The 21,749-nt window shown below is 35.3% G+C and overlaps 1 protein-coding gene across 50 annotated transcripts in view; it reads left to right on the forward strand.

Annotated features, from left to right (window-relative positions):
* LOC145940340 (uncharacterized) overlaps positions 1-21,749 on the forward strand; it is a 149,879-nt gene that overhangs the window by 111,817 nt on the left and 16,313 nt on the right. For 29 of the 50 annotated variants that reach the window (XM_083045358.1, XM_083045360.1, XM_083045361.1 and 26 more), the window contains 3 exons: positions 14,156-14,224; positions 19,206-19,265; positions 21,168-21,236. In XM_083045358.1, the coding sequence (XP_082901484.1) occupies positions 14,156-14,224; positions 19,206-19,265; positions 21,168-21,236 (198 nt within the window). The remainder of the gene's footprint in view (positions 1-14,155; positions 14,225-19,205; positions 19,266-21,167; positions 21,237-21,749) is intronic. The other 21 variants (XM_083045380.1, XM_083045381.1, XM_083045382.1 and 18 more) reach the window with 2 other exon arrangements.

The following is a 21,749-nucleotide window of genomic DNA, read 5'->3' on the forward strand; positions in this document are numbered from 1 at the left end:
GAACGCCGTTCGATTTAACTTCGATCGATTGTTTTTCACATCGAATGTCTTTTTTTTTCTGTAACGTCACTTTGCCGAACACAAAAGGTTGCTTGTTGTTCAGAGAACGTACTTTTAAACTATCTCGCGAAACGTTTCTTCGTGTTTATTTCGGCAGAGAAAAACATGGTATCGATAACTTCAACCAACAGTGCCATTCTTCTGATGAGATGAGCGTCGTTCTAATTGCGCCGAAAGTCTAAAGGCTATCGATCAAACTCACTCACTGCATAATATTGCAGCTTACATTTCTCATAAACGTCGGCATCGGGTTGAAGTTCGGTAGCGAGTCGCTTCCCGCTCATTAATTCAATTATGACATTCACTGACGCAGACAACTATGAATAAATTATGGCAATAATTACTATTCAAAATTTACATTAACATGACTTGATATATATTCTAAGATGTGTGATAAGAATGATTAATTATATAATTATTTTATATTTACACTTTTTATAAATTAATAAATTAATTTATATATTATATTTATAAATTAATTTTTTCTTTTTTCACGTATAAATAATGTCTTTATTTCTGAGATGGGTTTAAAATTTTATGAATTATTTATAGACATTTTTTGGAATTACTACGAGGACTATGATATATTTATCATAATTTGTTTAACACGATTATTGTACGCAAGTTTGACATTCGAATGTGACTATAAATTCGACTTATCGGTTCCGTTTAATCACTATTCCCAGATTAACGAGAGATATTAATTGTATATTTATAAGCATAAAGTTGGTTTCAGACACATTAGATACTCTCTCTCTCTCTCTCTCTCTCTCTCTCTCTCTCTCTCTCTCTCTCTCTCTCTCTCTCTCTCTCTCTCTCTCTCTCTATCTCTTACATATCGATTCTGAATATATTCAAAGATATGGTTGCAAAGAAGATATATATTACTAATAACTTCCTTCGCTAATGTTGATGGTACTCGACTATGTAGAGCGCGTAAAGCGCATTTAGAGATCGAGAATCCCCAAGTTTCCAACAAAACTCAAACTTTCGGCATGCCTCGTCTCGCATATTTGCTAAGCTGCACTTATTTACATTCGTTTCGTAGGAAAAATAAATTTACGTAACTTCTTCTTTTCACGGCGAAGAAAGAGGTCGAACATTTCATTTCATGCGACGATAGAATTTACTGAACTCGACACACCGTTAAGTCAACAAAACATAAGTCTACGTAAATCAGCAAATGCTTGTCTCGCGAAAGACGGTTTTTTTTTTGTTCCTTTTCGACTGACAATGAGGGTCGCAATCGCTGTCTACTACTTCGGTAGTCTAATTTTTTTTTCGATCAATTTCGATCAATTTTCTAGGGACGTGCTATAGAGAGAGACAAAGATTTTAATTAATAGCGACATCGCGGTACGATGTCGTGACTTGAACGCGAATTAACTTCAAATTTCATCAAGTTTACGAATCTTGTTTATGGTTAAGTTTTCGTAGCTGTCGACGTCGTGCGTCGGAACATAATATCGACCGAGGGAGTGTAACTTAAGTGCCATCCTCACCGCCGTTGTCATTTTAATTAAATTCCACCGGAAAATATCAAAGAATCTCTCAGTCGACACAGTTGACGGTGATAGTTTGTGTCGCTCGTTTCGGGCGTCGATACATGTTGCCTGAATTATTTCGCCGGAATAACTATAGACGTATGTCGACAAGGAGCCCTTGTCGATTCAACGGTATGCGAGATGCAAACACTCAGCGGGCAAATATCAAAGTTTCTTCTCCGAAAAGTTATCGATTCCGCTCGTCGTTTCGTTCTCAGGTTCTCCGTTAGTGCACCTTCACACACTTATCTCGTAAAAGTCTTTCGCTAGGATTGCGTGATGCATGAACCAAGACGAAAGTGAATTTCGCTAATACTTCCTCTGGCTACGTAAAAATGTGCTCGTTGGCTTTTAAATAAATAGGATTTTAATGTACGCGCAATGTTAATAAATATATATAAATTTGTAACCGTATTATAAAAAAAATAGCGTATCGAATTATATTGTAATTGTAACGAGTATAATTTTAGCACGATCATTAAGAGAGAAGAAGAATATCGTATCTTGCTGGGTATTAAATATTTCGATGGAGAAAATGTTCCGAGGAAAGAAAACTACTTCTTGTTAGTAGCGGATTAACGCGGTCCACGGTGTGTGTGGCATCTCCGTTCTCTATAAATCACCCGTACCCACGTAGGGGTCTCGTTGTATAACCGGAAACGGCGATCGGTTATCTCACAGCTGGATGAGGTTCCGTTTCGCACGATACTCGGCTTGTAATAATTACATCTGCCGACGTTAATGGACGATTAATTATTTTCTCGCAGGCTGGCGCGATCGCCGAACTCTTCCGCGAATAAATCGACCTGTCGAGTAATTAATTATGGGGTATTGTTTATGATTCGTTTGCGTGAGGTAAAAGTGCGCAATGTTATAATACGACAGCCGTTTCGAAACGGATGCCGACCTGCCCTTTCCTCGTTATACCAGCGGCTGAATCCGTCGTTAAAAGCTACTCCTCGTTAACGAGTTTCTTGCGCATCTCTGGCTTCAACACCGATAAATCGTCCATTTAGAACGACGAACCGCGCGCTTACGTTCAGGCTGTAAATTCGCGTTTATTCGGCCCGAGCGATGAAGCCAAGGGGCTTTTTTCGCCTTCGCGCGATGAGATAATTCTTCTTCCCTCGTTTCTATCTATTTTAGGAAACAGCTAGGTAACAAACAACGGAGAAAAAGAACGATAGATAGAGATATATTGAGAAAATATTTTAAAATTAAAAATTACAATCATGTGTTTTCAATAAAGAGGCTGCAATTTAGTTGTTTTCATAATTTTGGGTCTGAGAAAAATATCTTCGCATTTTCCGACGTGCAGCAAAATAGACAAATTTTTGTCGTCTGCAACAGACTTGCCAAAATTTCCGGCTTGATATCGGCAGCTTGGCAAAACAGCATGTATAATAACAGGGCCATAAATCAATGCCGCCTACAGATTCTTGCCCGCTTTAATTCCACCCTTTTTTGCCGATTCTTCGGAAGAGGACGGAAAATGCGTTCTAGTCTTATCTAATATTACGACCGCAATTATGTGAAAGGCGAGAAGAACGCATTCGGCTTCTCTTATTCTCAGGACCTCGGGCGACCCAGAAATATCTTATTGCTTCCATGTTGGATGCTGTATCGAGCTTAAGGATAGTAATTATCGCGGCGAAAATACTAACATTTATCGCGTTTTAAGTATCGGACGAATCATTTATTTAAAGCGCGATTCTAATTTCGTAATCGAACGAAGAAAAAGGCCAAGTACAGCTAAACCTAAATGTCAAACCAATGAGGTAAAAAACATTCTGTTTCGATGACGCGTTCAACCATCATTGTTTTTAACCCGCGAGAAATGTCATCGTAATGTCACGCACAGATCACAATATGACAATCGATAATTTCATTATGAACGCCTTTCAATGCCAATAAGAAAAAAGAGCCGAGATTTGATTGAATTGTTTTCTCATCGAATACCAATAATTCGTAAGCGTGAATGATTTTCCTGGAAGGAAACGAACGGAATGCATTTGGCAACCGATTTCAATCATTAATCAGATAATGCGGACAGCAGGCGGCATCACGAAACGGACGAAATGGTCGGGAAAGTGCTGAAGCACACGAAATCTCGCCGCATTCGAGAATCAATCGCGAATGCTAATGACCCGACAAATTTTCCGATTGTTCGCCGGCGAATAATATATCTCTCGTTCACGTGATAAACGATCGCGACGGATCAAGGTCTGGCGCAAAAAAGTCAGAGCGAGCAGTTCCAACATTCCTTCCCTTCTTGACAGTGATACGTTTCTGAAAAATGGCAAAAATAGATTTTCCACATCTTCGTGACGATTCGATAACGGTTCCCTCGCTAGCGGCGCCTTTTTTCACGATAAACGAGAACATTTAATAAAACAGTAATTCGGGATTATCTATCTTTTTATGCACGATTGTAGATAGTCGAATTAATTATGTTCAATAATAATGTTTTAAATGATTCTTTTTTTATGTTCTTTTATCAATAATATGATTAGTTTTTAACACATTTATTTGATCAGGTATTTAATTTACTTGCCTATCTACGTAATATTTCTATTTTTATTATTCTCCTTTGTAATTCTCGATACTATCAACTGTAGGGAGTGGCTTTAGGAATGATTAAATAACTGCATCTTTTCCTAGAAATATATACGCAACAGCTAATGCATCGATTCGAGGAAATCAGACTATTAGTTTTTTATCGGTTTTTTTTTTTTTTTTTTAATCGAATGACCTAATTTGTACTCCCACTCTGTTTCGAGTTTTCTTGCTTTCGGCGACATCGCCGGAAGAAAGAAGAAATCTCTTGCGGCAGCCAATTGAAATCCGCAACAAAAGAGGACAAAATGAGACCTTTCCTCAGAGAAAACCTGCGGAAGAGAAGACGAATCTTTGTGGGTCGGGATGCGAGCGACGGACTTCATTGAACATTCTTTTCTCTCTTTAAGATTCGTCCGAGGATATAGAGCTATCGTGGCTATTATCTCCTTTGACGAAACCATCGCATCAAGTAGAGTTCGATAAGATAATGTGCTCTAGTGTAAAAGAGATCCAACTGCAGCCTATTTTCAATCGAACAATAGTTTCCAATTGAAACAAAAAATAAGTAAAAGTTACTGGAATATTCGAATTCAGATTTTTTTGTCGAAAAAATTAAAAGTTTTCTTAATTTAATATTTACAATTTTTCTCCTTATCTCTCTTTACCTCTATACTAAATATATTTTTTTATTAAAATTTGTTAATCTTTTTTCTTTTTTATACGATATATTGCATCCTCGTTTTGAGTTTATCCTCTCGATGCTAAACAACTTCCGAAATTCGCTTATTATGCTTTTCAGGTCGGTTAAAGATATAGCTGGTAAAGCATACATTTATACTAGCTGCGCATACATACGAGAGTTTATCTCCGCGATACTTAGTCGCTCATGCATTCACATGGTCCAGAATATGCAGTTGCCAGGTGCGCGGGAGGCCTTTTCTTTTGTATCTAGTATCTTTATTTTTCCTTGACCTCTTGCCGGAACTTTCGGCTCGTTTAAAGAAATGTTCCGGCGATATTACCACGCACGTGGCACACGGTGACAGAAAGTAGTTTCTTCGTCAGAATATGAACTATATATCCACTTACGTAAATGCCATTCCAGAATTGGATTTGGCGAAACGACCAAGAAACACATGGCTGTGCCAGTATAGGGACCGATATTTATTCTCATTTCGACATTCAGGAGCAGAAAGCGTAAAGTATACTTAGTAAACTCTCCGCTACATTATACTCTATATTCTTTACTAAAGTAACAAACAAGTTAGGTGCAATCAGAAGCAGTAAAATAATAATAGAAAAGGATGAAATAAAGTTCTCTTCTCTCTCTCTCTGTGAGATGTCAAATTACATTTAAATTTATCCTCTCGAGAACGTAATTATAAATTTTGCGGAAATAAAATTATATTTGAAACTTATACATATATGTTAAACTAGCGTACTGAGTCACGCTCTAATAAAGTTCGGAAAGCAATATTCGATGGAACAATCTTAATTTCTTCCAATTAAATTTCCACCACGCAATTGCCTTGTGACAATGAATAATAAAACTGTAACTACTTCCTCTCAAAACTCTCGCGACTATTTCCCGGTATTTTATATTTTCGGGCATGACGGAAAATGTGTGCTTATATATATACACGCAACAGCCGATTTATTGCATCGTCGAATAGCGCGAAATAGGAAATATACGCGAGCATAAAGATCTGAATTGGCGCGAGTAAGCCTGCTTTTGTTCTGGAATATGCACCTAATCGATATACGCATTTATATATTTATTTCGCGCTTTTTTTTTCTCTTCCGCTTAGTCGCACTTTTTGCGATTGCTGCATGCGAAAAACCGTGTTCTCAATCGCAACGGATATCATGGCTCGGTGGCTGCAAGAGATTTTGTCTTTGCCTGCACCGAACGTATAAAATTTATCGATTACGTATTTCGAGAGAGAGAAATGACGTCTATTTTTCGCGATTTTTCAAATCTCCGTAAAGCATCTGCTGAATTTTAATCATTCGTCGAGTTTTTTCCTGCATACACATATGTATGTATACTTGCATACATAGAAACTGGTGCTAATTTCGCAACCATTCAGTCAACATGCAACTGCATAACTATACGTAGGAAAAAGCAGAGGGAGGAAGAGAGAGAGCACGCGTCATCTCGTGAGGCGGTCCCTCGGATGCAAATGAATCAAACGTTCAGGTGCGAGTTCCGCAATCAAATCAACCGTGCCCTCTTCGTATGCGGAATGCCGACGTACGTCAGCAACCGGTCGGCAAATTAAGACAATTCAGGACAGCTGGTTTCTGACGCGCATCGAATTAGTCCGTCGTAATTGCGTTCCGCGGGCATCAAGACAATTAATTTGTCATGCAAATAATTGCGAAGGCGTCTTTGTACTTCGGAGGCTTTGATCGATTAGAGAATACCCCTATCCGTCTAATAATGCCCCATATTCGCCTTGCGTTTTCATTTGTCGAGCAAATCTCATTTCCGGGGGACACAATACGGTCACGATACACATTTATGTCACATCATTTGAACTCGATAGCAGGAGAATAAAAATAAACTTTATTCAATTCTATATTCAACGAGATATATAGAATATAATATATAGTACCGTTCATTTTTCTCGGCTTTGTACAGACTGCCGTTCGTGACATGTGCTTTATTCGACTGGGTGTGGTTTAAAATAATTAAAACCCCGACATTCGCACTGACATAATTTTATTCAGGACGCGTTAATATCTAATGCTATACACGTATTCACGATTCTCCATTCGTGAATAGTATAAAAAAATCTAATTAGTCGAATTTGATGAATCTTCCATCCATATACTATTCATGAATTATAAACGAATCCCGAATACACGCACATAGTCTGACACTAGCATAAACTTACGATATTATTTCGTGGTGCGCACGCAACACGCACACTTTTCTTCCATTTTTCATCGACTTGCTCCCAGTTCTCGGCCGATTCCCCGCGGAGCGTATTTTATTAGGGGAAGTAACATTTCTTTATACGCTTCGTAAATTCCGCAGAAAGCCCGATTCCGTATCGAATTCCGGTAAAATATTCATGTGTACATATTCGGGTAAGAGAGATACATTCACTTGTACCTATTTTATTACGATATTTCAAATCACGACGCGGTGCGGAAAGGTACTCACAATAATTAAACTTAAATATAAGCACAGCTCCACCAATATTTTCTTACTCTTCAACTTTGCATTTCGCGCTTTTATTATTTACATATTTTACTTGCCTGTGAAAAATATGAATCTTTATATTTTTTTTTGTATATTTACGGAGAAGATTAAATAGTATTGTAGAGTTTTATTTTATACATTTCGCGCTTTTTCAAATGTTGAAATAATTTCGAGTTTGGTGGCAAATAATTCGGACTCGCAACATTGTGAAAACGACGATAAACCGACGAAGTTACTGAGAATGAATACAGTTGAAACTCGGGTAAAACGCGCGAGAGGAAAATTAGCGTCGGATAATGAAAAAAGAAACGTGGCCGGAAAATTAGCGCTGGAAATTGCGCCTTGTCGTAACCAGACGCGTCTGACCATGTGGACCATTTATCACTGTAGACATTCGTCTTTGACTTTTTCAGCATGAATAAATGTCAGCTCGCTCGATACTTTCTATCTTTTTTACACTCGACACTGCTGGTTGAAACTTTAATGTTACGAGTTAAATAATAAATTAAAATAATATAGTGAAAAGAAAACAATATGGCCAATTAAATAACCAATTACAACTTATTATTGGAATAAATCTTAATATAAATTTTGTAAAATTGTTATAAAATTTTTTAACACAAAGAGAGAGAAAGTAGCTGCGAATTTCCACTCTGAAAAATATGAAATTTAAATGCTGTATAAACTGCAGTGAAATTTGAGTAAAATTCGAAAAATCAAGTTGAAAGCGCAGGCCAGATTTTTTGTCATAGAGTGCATTAAAAAAAAAGTTGCACTTAACGCGCAATTTTTTAAAAATATATTTTTTTCTTATATTTGTCACGAACAATGACCAGCGCACATTTACATTATAGACCAAATATTTACGGCATCCGCGTTGAACAACACAATAATTCCCTTTATCATACTCGCGACCGATGTTATTGTCGCATGCAACGATCTGACTAAACGAGGACGATCATAAAGCTGAGAGGGGAAATCCGTGTTTATGGCGACGATGAGCATAAACACACGAAACCAACCATTGTTGAAACGCGTATTCTTCACGGTACCAACGAGGGTTGTTTGAAAACATTTCCTAGCTTATAATCCTACGTTTCAAGCATTTAATTGTCTATAATACTTAATTTTATTCGAAAACTACTCTATCTTTCTGTTTGGAATTAATTATTAATACTATTATAATTTATATTAATATTAAATTATTAATCAAAATATTATCGGATTATATTTGATTAATTTTTCATTTCACGATTCTTATATTAATAACACAATATATATTCTTTCGCAAGTTGTGCTATTTAAAACAAAACAATTCTTACTGCCATCGAAAGATTTTATCGAAGGAGTGATCATCGCGATTGATTAAATTTCCGATTTCGAAAGTTCATTTTCTCTTCGCAGACTCAATAAGTCGCTCTATTATTCCTCTAAACCATCCGACCGTTAAATTAATATACCGTCTGATAGTAGCTGTCGTCCTTTCCCTTTTCATTGCTGTTCTCCGTGGCAGTCTCGTGCTCTTTTAAAGTTCGCCTTGGCGTTGTCTTGATGAACTGAAGGGTGGAAAATGAACGATGTTGGCTCACTTCCTCCCTATTGCCCGCAAATGCATCACGCTTCTGGTACATTCTCTTATATTTAAAAACAATGCATTTACTCCCTTACAAAAGCAATGTTCTTAAAAATACATATATAGCAAGACTAGTTTTAATAAAAACTATTGGCGACTGAAAATGTCAATATTAGTATAACGAATCAACGTAATCAATTGCATCGACTTTAATACTTTTGTAAATAATAAATAATAAGAAAAAAAATTGCAAACATCTCTGGCTCGCCTAATAGATTAAAAACTGTGAAATTTAGCAGCGCCTCGAAGCAGATATTGAGTACATATTGGGTGAAAAGATTAAAACTCCTCGCGAATACATTATTTTAATAATATATTTTTTTAACTCTCGATTATCTTCTCGTTATTCTCATATTCTCGCTGTGTTAACTGGCTCTCGATTCCAGGAATTTATCGATACGAACAAAGGATGCGCGTTTACCTTAACACTCTCGCGTTTGCGAGAGGTCCACAGTACTGGGATATCGCAATTAGCGACTCAGATGATTGACGATTTAATTGCGACGCGAGGCGAAGCCCCATTGTCCGATCGAGATACGCGTTAGCTCTCTCAGGGATTGCAATATCGGCAATTTAAGCACCTTTTCAAAGTATGTTGGAGAGATAGAGAAAATGGACTACAGGGCGTCGTGTCGCCGATAATTAACCGGCGCACGTCGAGACGCTCCAGAAAGCGAACACCTGCTATTTCTTTAGCGGCGCCTGACGGTAATTAACTCTCCTCGACGTATCGATAAATCGGTCAATACAAATTCATTATGCCGATCCGCGAGATTTCCGATTACGTGGACGTAATCAGCTGTTAACGCTATCGAAGAGAAATAGGTGAACGATTCCGTGCCGCATAATTTACGCTATTTAAATCTAACTGTATATAAAAGTTATTATCGATTATTCATCCATATAGTTATGAATTTTTTTATATCAAATAGAATTATAATCTTGCGATAAATATAACATTGTCTTAAAAACGTGCAATTTTATAAAATCTAGATATAAGGACCGAGACCATTTTTCAAATCTGTTGTATTTGCTCAAGAATCGTTCGATGTTTGTAGAAGAGCTAATCTAACAGAACTTCGTAACATTTTTTATAGACTGTCGAAGCAATATAGACTACTTCACTCTTGTGTAAATTATCGGATGTTAAAACCGGTCTGAAAGCTTTCAATTCGCGTTTCGGCCGCGTTATATACCGGGTGTGTGTGTACACAAATGACCAAAACGTGCTAAACGCGTTAGCGTATATTTGCCAACTAGTTAAACGGCCGCTGACGTTTACTCCCGAGACCTTGAAGTGCATTCGAGTATACGCAACGCGACGAGGTAATCACCGGTCCCTGTAACGATCTGCAAATGAATCTGGCTACTGATGCTATCACGCAATTGCAGAAAACGAAGCGAAGAATTAATTCGCGTTATATATAACTAGGCGCTCTCATTGACAGTTTATAAATAATAATAATATTTATTAATATTAATAATAATAATATAATTCTTTCAGTCAAGATATATGATGCAAATCGATCTTGTCGGTTGCGCGACAATTTCTTACGTAACGAAAAGACACACAAGAAACCGAGTTTCTTATCGCTATTCACGTAATGCTCAGCTAGAAATAACAAAATATTAATGTATATTTATGTTTTTTTTTTATATTTTTTCGATAGAGATATATCTCTAGCTTTATGTAAAAAAAATTTGCAAGTTAATAAAATTACTTGAAAATTTTGAAACTGTATTAAGTGAAATATATTGCTCTGAATTTTTTCAACACGTACAAACACACAAATATACATATTACTTTAGCCTTTTCAGATTATTTTGCATGAGAATGTTCGAAAATTTATGAGCGCTGGTGAATGCTCCCGTTTTTTCTAAGTAGCAATGTAGAGAGGGTGTAACTCTGAACTGTCGAGATGCGATAAGAATTGTTACACGTTCCGAAAGTACCTCCAGGCAAGCTCTCAGTTAGCGTGGAACACAAAAGACTCCGTTTAAAAATTGAAATGCTACCGGCGGTGAGAGAGAGAGAGAAACCTGATATACGTCTTTGTGTGTTCCGAAATTTCCAATTTCGCACAAAAGGTGGATTATTTTTCCGAGCAACGAATAGAAGGAGTAGTTAATTTATTGTAATCGCACCTGATATGAGTCTTTTATGAAAAAGAAATTAAATCATCTTTTAGTATATCTTTATAAATAACATTTAAAATTGTTTGAATATTAAATAAAGTTCAACAATTTTTAGAAAAAAAATATTACAAAAGATGGATTATTATTTTTCCGAGCAACGAATAAAAGAGGTAGTTCATTTATTGCAATCGCACCTGTACGAGTCTTTTATGAAAAAGAAATTAAATTATCTTTCAATGTGTCTTTATAAATGACATTTAAAATTATTTGAATATTGAATAATATTCAACAATCTATAGAAAAAAAATATATTACAAATTTAAAATAGAACCTTTTTTATGCCATCTTTTGGTCTCTTTAAATTCAAATAGATCCTTAAATCTTCGCCAGCTGAATTACAGAGTTTCTCACCGGTGAATGTTTTTACGAAGTATCCTTGTACAAACAGATGCAATCAGGTAGCGACGACGTGATCACACTCGGGATTCTCTCTCGTAATCGCGAGATTACGTAGTATCACGCGGCACTGCTCGTTATGCAGATGCAAGAGCTCGCTTATGTTTGTTTTCACGCTGCCGTTTTCTTTTATTCCGATATACTCTCGCTACAGTACTTTCCAAGTGTACGTTTAAATTCACGCGAGACCCCGTTCGCTCTCTAAGTGACACGGTAAATGCCATTTCGATTCGCTTGTCTCTCGTGATTCAATCCCTCGAGAGAACAGTCTGGTAATGTGAAAATATTTAGAGATTCCGTGCGAGGCTTTCTCAAGATTCGGCAGCGACGCTAATGCCTTTAGATCTGGGTATTATGTTCTCAGAGAATAAGTTAATAATTTCTAATGTTCTCTTACGATTTAAAGTGAATTTTATAAATTATGAAATTACTTTGCTTCCGTCTGAACGTTTAATACATCGCGTACAATTTTGTCTGGATTAGTATGCGCATCCTCGTGAACCAAGACTTAACAAAGCAGAATTACTGAGAAATTACTTTTGTATTAACTCACTGACAAAATTAACCGTAACGTAAATGGCTAGTCTTCAACGTGTCGCTGAACATAAAACCAGCAATTACTTTACGTCGTAACAACAAGAAACTCGTTAAACGCCGCCTTTGAGGGTCTTCCGGGCCCTCCGCGGCTTCTCTTTTAATCCTGACAAATCACCACGACATTTTCCAAGTACGTCTGACACATTCGTCTTTAATCCGCGAAGAGTTTCCCTCCGGTTTATCATTCGGTGCCTCGCTTTTTCCTTCACGACGCACGTCGGGTGCGAGATCATGTCTCGACGACGTCTTTTTATCATCTTGATCAGCGTCTCGCCCTATCGGTTCTCATTATCGCTAGACGACGGCGATGATGTCTTAATATAATAAAGCGCGAATTTAACTCGAGGGCTGTTTTCGAACGAACGGCCGTCGATAGCGAACGAAGACGAGGTGCGATAAAATGCTTTTTCTTCTCCATAAGCGTCTCGCGTTATTATCGTTAGCATCCTCATCTGACGTCGTTCCGCGTCATTATCCACCGCCCGATACTTTAAACTACGGAATATCCTATAGGAAGGAAGATTCATTGCCTGCTCGAATTATCCTCTTTTCGCTCTCTTACTCAAAATCTTATCTCGCAGTCGAAATTAGAACCTAAGTACTCCCTTCCGTTGTTCTTTATGCAGATACGAGGAGACAATTTATTTTTTTTAAATAATCGCGCTAGATTAAAATTAAAAATAGTCGCCTTCTATATTAACTTGAAAAAATTATTTAATAATTAAGATACTTGAATTTGAATAAGTTAATTTTAACATTTTAGAAAGCATAGTAACGGTATATACATAGTTTCCTAAATCAACTGTAAATGTAAACATTAAACACTTCATTATTCTCGCACTTTAATTATGCATGTGTTTATGTTTGTATAATATTGTTAATATATGCTTTTCTTAAATATATCGTGGTTTTTTTTCAAAATATATCATAAAATAATAAAATATCAAATAAAAAATATATATAAATAAATACATTGCCCGTTTATGTTTGAAAAATAGTTTTCCCCGATTAAAGTCAAATTATACAAATAGTTCAACTCTTCCAGAAAAAATAACTTTCTGCTCCATTTGCTTTTCGATTATAATTGCACTCGAAATCAGGTAGCAATAAAAATCTTCGGACTCTGCAGAGATAAGAACGAGATCTATTGGAGTCTGAAAGTGAATTATGTTCAAGACATACGCTTCATTCAGAGGACACGAGCCTGCATATCGAATCTTTTCACTGACTCGAATACGCGCCCGACTTCCACCCAATTGAATCGGTGAATGTCTCCAAGTAAGAGGAAAGCAGGGATCCCTTTCCGCGCGAGAAATGTCAAAGTTCAACCACCGTATACACGTGTGCGCGTCGTACACCAAGTATGCAGTATCCTGCATCGCTCGATATTCGTCAGTGTAATGTAATTTCTTCACGTCACGTATGAATGTCTCGCCTCGTTCATTGCTGACATTTTGGATTTGTTTGCGATTAAAAGTGACATGAAATTTTCTCGCGTTTAACGATGGACTTTGGAAATTTGCCTTTCATCTACTTATTAATGTTAACGCAATATTTTATTATCAGAAATTGAAATGTTTCGAAATTAGTTATAAGATTAAGAATTATTCGGCATAATTCAATTATCGCAAAAATTCGATAAAATCGATAATTCTATATTAAATATATAGAATTTAATCGCGATATCCTAAAATAGCAACTTTGATTAAATTTTCTCCCTCCTGTGTCTTCCGCGGTATGACACCAGTTGTTACCGCTGCAAGGGGGATTGATGAAAGTGTGCTAGAATACTAATACGCTGGCACAAGATGCTCGAAGCGATCGAAACCGTATGTCGTTGGATGTTTTTAATTAAATTTTTATACACTGTGTCACCCACAACGTACACTCGTATCTTTAATAACCAACAGAAATATCAACGAAGGAAGTTATTTTATGTGAGAAATTTTTTTCTTACAGCTGGAGCCGCTCCTGAGGAAACTAACCAAAGGTCCAGTTCTGCACACAATCGCCACTCTCTCACGAAGGGTAAGTTTGCAAATGCAATTGATCGCGTTTTAAGACACTTTTGTTTGTTATAATGAAGCATTACATGCTTTCGAGCAGAAAAGATCACTGCGTTGTATCTTGAAATAATCGATACTTCATTATATCTCGAAAACAAATACTTCGATATTTTTAATGGTGTGTTAATAAAAATGAATATAATTTAAACAATTTTTAAATATTGCAATGTTTTATAAAGAGATGCACGAAGCATTACTTCCAATCAATATCTTTATTTTATATAGAATATATATTTATAGAATTTATAGAATTGATACAACACAGTGCGCTCGTTAATTAATACTCTATTTAATTTACTTAAGATTATTGCTTTTTCTTTCTTTCAACAATTTCTATGTATTCTGATCGGCTTGCGTCGACATCCTAAAGTGTCGGCCTGAGAACTTTTCATTACTTCATAGCTAGTATAACGTTCGATGATATACCTCTCACGATGACATTTACACGGCGGATTTGGGCATGATGTATTTTTTAATATCACACTCTGTGTACACCGATGTTTTCTATAACCATTGAGAGCACAGCCTGAACATTTATTTGTACAATTGTACAAATAGTGACTTAGCCATATATACAAACATATACACTAGTTTTATTTGAAAGACCTGAAAAACACTTCAAATTTCAGACACATTGTATTTTTGTAGGTGCAGAAAAGTAAACTCTTATTAAGTGAAAGATAATATACTATGATATTATAGTATTATTATGAGTATTAGTATGTATTATTATTATTATCACACAGATTTGTTCACAATATTAAAAAGGAAAATTAATAACGTCACAATTAGCTTTAAGTACACACACATATATATTATATATAGTTCTTCCTGCATCAAGTCTATCGATATATAAATAGCGTTACATGTTTAGCATATATTATGTTATTTTTTTCAGTTGTAAAAATTTGTGAAATTATAAAATTTCTCGACAACTTATTTCGAAAAAATAATCAGAATCATTTTGTGAAATTGCACGAGAATAATAATCAATTTGCAAAGTATCTCGGATAAATTCAAAGTTTTCGGTGAATCTTTACAGAAACATTCGTAGATTGGCTACATCATCGATATTCCACAGTCGATAACAATATTAATTTCGCGTGAAAAACCACTTTCCAATCCGTGGTGGCATCGAAAGCGCTATCGAATCGCGACGAATTTAAAGTACGACTTCTGGGTCGCGGTAGATAACGAATGCAATTCTCTCAGTTTGATTGGCAAAACGATCAAATGGATTTAATAACACCTAAATTGTGCCCCGCGCTTCAGCGAGAGAAGCCGTTAGTTTAATTAATTGCGAAAAGTGCCCGCAAAATTGTTAATAAATCCTTCATTTGGCTGAAAAAATGGCGCTCGTTGCAATACATTAAAAATTGAATTCGAATAAAAGCCGTATAATTTATTGCACGATATGTAATTAGTAATTATTGCGTTTATTGTACGATGTGTAATTAGATACGTCTCAATGACTAACATAATTAAATGGATTAACGAGTTCGATGCGTGGAATAAATATGTATCTGTGTGTGTGTATAATTTCGATAATTTATTAAATATGATATTAATTTACACACACATTTATAATTTATATAGTTGAAAATATAATGGGATTCATAACATTTTAAAAACGAATTTTATCAGAAAAAATGTGAAAGAAGAAAATGGGAAAATATTACTTCCAGAAGAAATATTCGTATGTATCTTTTCTCAGACCGTTTAAAAACTGGGAGGGTACTTGTAAAGTGTTTAAAGCATCTTTATTTAACTAGCAGACGGAGAATTGTCCAGACTTTAAATTCGAAATGTAAACGCGCGATTCTCAAGAAGCACACTCACTCGTTAAATATTATATTAGTGAAACACTAGCATCCCTTCGGGGGTGAGAAACAGAGATAATTTTAAACGTCATCCACCTCTATTGAAATCGCGTATACACGATTTCTATGATTCAATTAAATATTATTAGTTAAATCTAGAAAATCGGAGAATTTTATAAAAATATTTTAAATACAATATAATCAATAAATAAAAACTGATCTCATCCATAAAATCTAAAAAAAAAAAGTGTAAATACATAAAATGTAAAAAAACAACAAATCTAAAATATATGCTAATATAACTAAAAATATAAGAATCATAAAAAATATATTTAACTTAAAACAAAAATTTTATTAAAATCACCTTTATTTAGAATTAAAAGATGTAAATTTATTTATAGCGATATATTTTTTCCTCTCTATATATGTACTTTTATAAAAGTATAATCGTCTTAATCTACGCGATCATTATCACTTCAACAAACGAAAGACACTATCACGAAGAGAACGTCATTATTTTCGAATCGCACGTCAACAATTCCTCATAGATCATTCATATATCTTAAAATCCGCGCGTATCTGTTTGCATTCTACACTGCCACTCGAGCAAGGTTGACGAGATAGAATAGTCGAACGGATGAATGGTGGATTCGAGAGGAAAAGCCGGAGGCTGAAAAGAAGGGAAAGGGAGAGGCACACAGATATAGAAAGAGCGAGATGAAAAGACACACAATCTTCGTGGCGGAGGCGGCGAGAGATGGAAGAGACGGATCCCATTGTTTCCCGACCCACTTCCACACGAAGGGAGATTAACAGAGCCGTGTGTATCAACCGACGGATTTTCCGGCGTTTGAGCCTCCAAGACGAAGGCCGCGACTGCAGCCGCATGATGGATGCACTAACTCGCACGAGTGCATCCCTTCGGGCGACGGCGCACGACATACTTGTGTCCCATTCGTTTAAATTGTCTCTGTTATCTCATTGTCTACTCACCCTTCTCGCGTCTTAAAATCTTGTGGATATTACAAGTCTCTCCGCGGTAGCGAATTTTAACGAATTCCGGTCTAAAACAACATTGAACGCGCTGCAGAAGGTTACTTCTTGTATTCAGAAACTCTTTTATGCGATCGCGTTCATTAATAAACAGTTTTTAAATCTTTTTAAATTAATTTAAACAGTTCTACAGATTACATAATTTTTTTTTTTTTTTTTTTTTTTTTTTTCATTTTTTAAGCTTATTATTTGGCATTTAAAATGTGATTTTCTATTCTAGAAATATATTGAATGAATATTACTATGCAAGCTTTTTTACAATCCATCCCTATAGCATTTTGATTTTTTATTTTACTGAAATTTTTCGCGCACTGTATTTAACGCGACCACATACGCACTGTTTTTCATTCGTTATTCCGTCCCATTCGTCAAAAGCGGGAGAATTAACAGCGATATCGTGCGGAAGACAGGTTTCACAGAGATGAATGGATCAGGTCGCATTGTACGTCGATGCGTTTTCGAAGATTAACGGAAGATTAACTGCTCTAGGAACTGCATGCTGAACGATGCATTTTGCACGATTATATCCTCCGACGACATATTTATGACCCGTCATATATCTGTGATGTATGTACATATCTATGACGTCTTTTAAAGTTCCTTTACTCTCCATAATCGGTAGAGGAAATCCTTTTGATCAGAACAACGGGCAGAAAAGAAGAGAATCGAGTTTTATAACGAGTTTTTCTTTCGTCGTTTTCATCTGCAAGAGCATGAAATGTATAAAATATTTTGTATCGTATTATCAATTTAATATTGATTTACTGATTGCAAACTGTCGATTCGAAATTAATTACAAAAGTCTTAGAAATTGTTCCAATCATTTTTAATAAATATAGTCTTTAAAAAATGAATTATTGATCAAAATGCGATGCAATGGTGCACAGGTGCGAACGATAAAATGTTCCTGCTTCCATAATCCATGACTTGGCAAAGTTGAAGAATATAAGGCATTTGACACTTTTTCCATAAATGATTAAGTGAACAATAATAATAATATTGAACCATACGATTATGCTTTTTTCTCGATTCTTTAGTTTTAAATTTTAAAACGCTCTACGTTCGAATAATTATTTCCCATTTCATTGAATATCGAATTTTCTCAATGATTCGATACGAATCCATCTTCCAAATTACATTTACATTCACGTAACTCTTCCTAGCTTTCTTCTTCGATAAAAGCAGAGAGATTTTCTCACACACTTTTTGAAAATATCCAGTGCTGCTATCATCGAAAATTCTCTCTGCGTACTTGCGATATGATCCATATTTATGGCGTCGAAACATTTTTTTATGTCATACTCTCGTCTTCTGTTTTCTCTTTCTCGCTTTCGATTCCGCGTCCGCATTATTAATGATATATCCAATTAGTATCGACCCACCCACCGTCTCTACCCACCTTCGCACTCTTTCCCGTCCACCTGGTATTTGCAATCAGCAACCGGAAACCACATTGGCAGCTTGGCGGTCGTTTCCGTTGACGCTCATCGAAAACGGATCATTGACGGAGGACGAAAATAAGCCAACCGCATTGCAATGAAAGCAGGGGAAAATGGGGCTTCTATCGGATTGAAACGATATCGGCTGCATAGCGAATGATTTCGTTGGCATCGATTGTGTATGCGTGAGATAACGAGCTGCCTATCGATGCTTCGTCACTCGAAAATTTAATTTCAAACGTAGAAATGTATTAATGAGTTTACGCCGTTGCAGAGAGAGAGAGAGAGAGAGAGAGACGAATAGATTTATTCGTAGCGCAATTTAATTACTATTAAATAAGCTCACCAAAGGGGACGGTATAATCAGATATTTAATTTTAAACAGTCATCAACATCGAAATAATATTGTTAAGTAAGAGATATCACGGTCAAATAAATCACAATATCGAACAATATAATACGCACGATTTTTTTTTTTTTTTTTTTTTTTTAATGTTAATTAGGATCAGTTGATTCACAACAATATCCCGTCGTTCTTTATTGAATTCGCAATCGTGCGTCTTTCGTCCAAGGATATTTATCTGCGCGACAATTTAGAGAATGTGTATATTTTCGAATTTATCTTCCGCAGAGCAAACAATGCACTGGTTCGCGCAGATCGGTGGTGATGACGATTCCCTCGCTTTATCAGGTATACCCTCGGGTTGATCAGCGTGTTCTGATAACGTTTATGTGAGTGTGCTGTGGAGTTCTCTTCCTTTTTTCCCTCCCTTTTTTGCAACATTAAAAATGCGGCCGCATTCGAGTGTTAACCGAGATTGCATCCCGATTCGTTGCATAACACATTCGTGCGCAGAGACACTTTTAATCTTTCTCGTGAAATGAAAAATGATGTATCGTGATTCTTTTTTTTTTTTTACGATCAAAAAGATCTGTATGATTTATATTATATATAATTAATAAAAGATTAATGTGTGCTCCGATAATATCTGCAATTTGAAATTTAAATGTTGACGCTACAATTAGAAGAACTAATTCTATCTGAATATATTCGCCCGTCTTAATGCCCTTATTTAAAACATAAATCCTGGTATAAAATTTTATTTGCTCAAAGTCGTATTAACTGGCTGTAAATACGACATAAAGATCGGATATGTCATGTCTCAGTATGAAATGTGTAAATGTGGGTCGTGACATATGAAATGATTATTCTTCTGGCTGCTGACCACAAAACGATATTCGTTATGGTTCCTAATTGCGTACATAGATCTGTCAAACTGCTGTAACCGAGTTTAACAAAACCGATTTCAAATATTTTCATTGATTTTTCGGTTAGCACGCATTGGCCGTGGCCGAAAATCGTGAAAAATAATCCATCCTACAGAATATTGTGCAACAAAGCTAACGAGTATAATTTGACAATTGTTTAATGGAATGAGTGTTTTATACATAATTGTTAATGCTTCCCAATTTTAATGCTAATCCTTTGACGCGTTTGTGAATCTAACAAACGATGTTAAGGCTTGCAATATATTGCGAAATACTGTTGCATATATATTTTGTTGGAATATAATAAATATATATTTTGAAATATAAGAAATATAATAAATATGATAAGGTTCCACACACTATTGTATATCATTTTTCTTGTGAACTCTAAAAATGTTTAATAATTTATTTCACGTAATGAAATATATTTTCCTGTAAATTCTGTTCCTTGCATTTTCTGTCAGGATTTTTTCTGATCCTGTCAGAGATAATACGGAACATATGAAACTTTTTACGTAGTGTTAGTCCTTGATTCATGTAATAAGGTCTAGCTAAATGTGACGCGCAACTAATTTTTTTAATATCGCATTCTCAGTGGAAAGGATTTTGTTATATATATATCATAGGCAGTAATAATTTCGTTCTTCATCTTGCTTATAAAATAAATCGTCTGTGATTGCACGAGCCGTCTGAAGACTCGCTGCAATCTTTTCGTGCAGTCTGATTATCTTTTTAGAAGAAAAGACAAATGAAAATTATACAAAAAGATTTCTCATTTTATATAAAATATAAATATCACAAAGAGACTAATCTAGATGAAATTAGAGTATAAACAGGAAGATCGCTCTAAGCACAATGCACTTTGCACACTAATATTGAAACAATAATCATAATTAACATCTCTCTCTTTATGGATTTATTTTATTCTTTTTCTTTTTTACTTTGTTTTTAAATAATTTTAATTGTTTTATTAATGAAACTATGGATTTATATGTAGCAGAAAAGTTAATAGACCTTTTTTATATTAACTACAATGTCGATACTAACATCAAATCACGACACATGCATTATTTATCTTTTTTATCCTTAATCTTGCATTAATTTCATCAAGTATCCATCGCATGTAATTATTCACTTTAACTGTACATATGTGCGCATAATACTATACACGTCAAGAACATGTCAATATTCACGTCTTTACCCATTCGTTCATTAAATTCATTCATTCAGTCATTCATTCATTCATTCATTCATTCATTCGAACGTGTTGCAATCTTAATCTCAAATCTTACGTGCACACGCACTCTCACTTTCTTCTCGGCAGATGTGAAGCGCCGGCGAAGTCTCTACGATGAGGATTCCCTCGACGGTGATCGTCCTTGTGAGAATGAAGGTACCAACGTTTTCAAGGGCACTGTACAGACCGCTTTCCTTTCCTTCTCACTAGACCCCTTCTCTTATTTCGATGACGCTAACGAGTCATCGCTTTTTAACATTCAATATTTATAGCAATTTTAACAAATAACAGTGATAGTTATTCATTTTGCATTATATAAGCTATAGCTTATTATTAAATGTAATTCATGCTGGATTTTATTTTTAAGACATCATACCTTATACATTACAACGTTCTGAATTGTTTTATTTTAGATTGTATATTTTGTAAATAGTTATCTTTTATCTTGATGTATAAACTCTCTTTTCTAGTGAGCAGTGAGATGAGGTCAGCACATTCCCCTAATTATTTTATTCCTCTACTCTCCTATCTTATTATATAAATTAGTTTTAATTAATTAAATTAGTAAATTAAATTAATAAAATTTGTTTTAGTTAATTGTTTACGATAGTATTTATTTTGATAAATTAATTTTTTTATCAGCATTACATTTTTTATTTATCTACTTAT

The sequence above is a fragment of the Prenolepis imparis genome, unplaced genomic scaffold, assembly GCF_030444845.1.
Source record: "Prenolepis imparis isolate NDT839.2.m4 unplaced genomic scaffold, iyPreImpa1.0 SCAF_9, whole genome shotgun sequence".
NCBI classification, from domain to species: domain Eukaryota; kingdom Metazoa; phylum Arthropoda; class Insecta; order Hymenoptera; family Formicidae; genus Prenolepis; species Prenolepis imparis.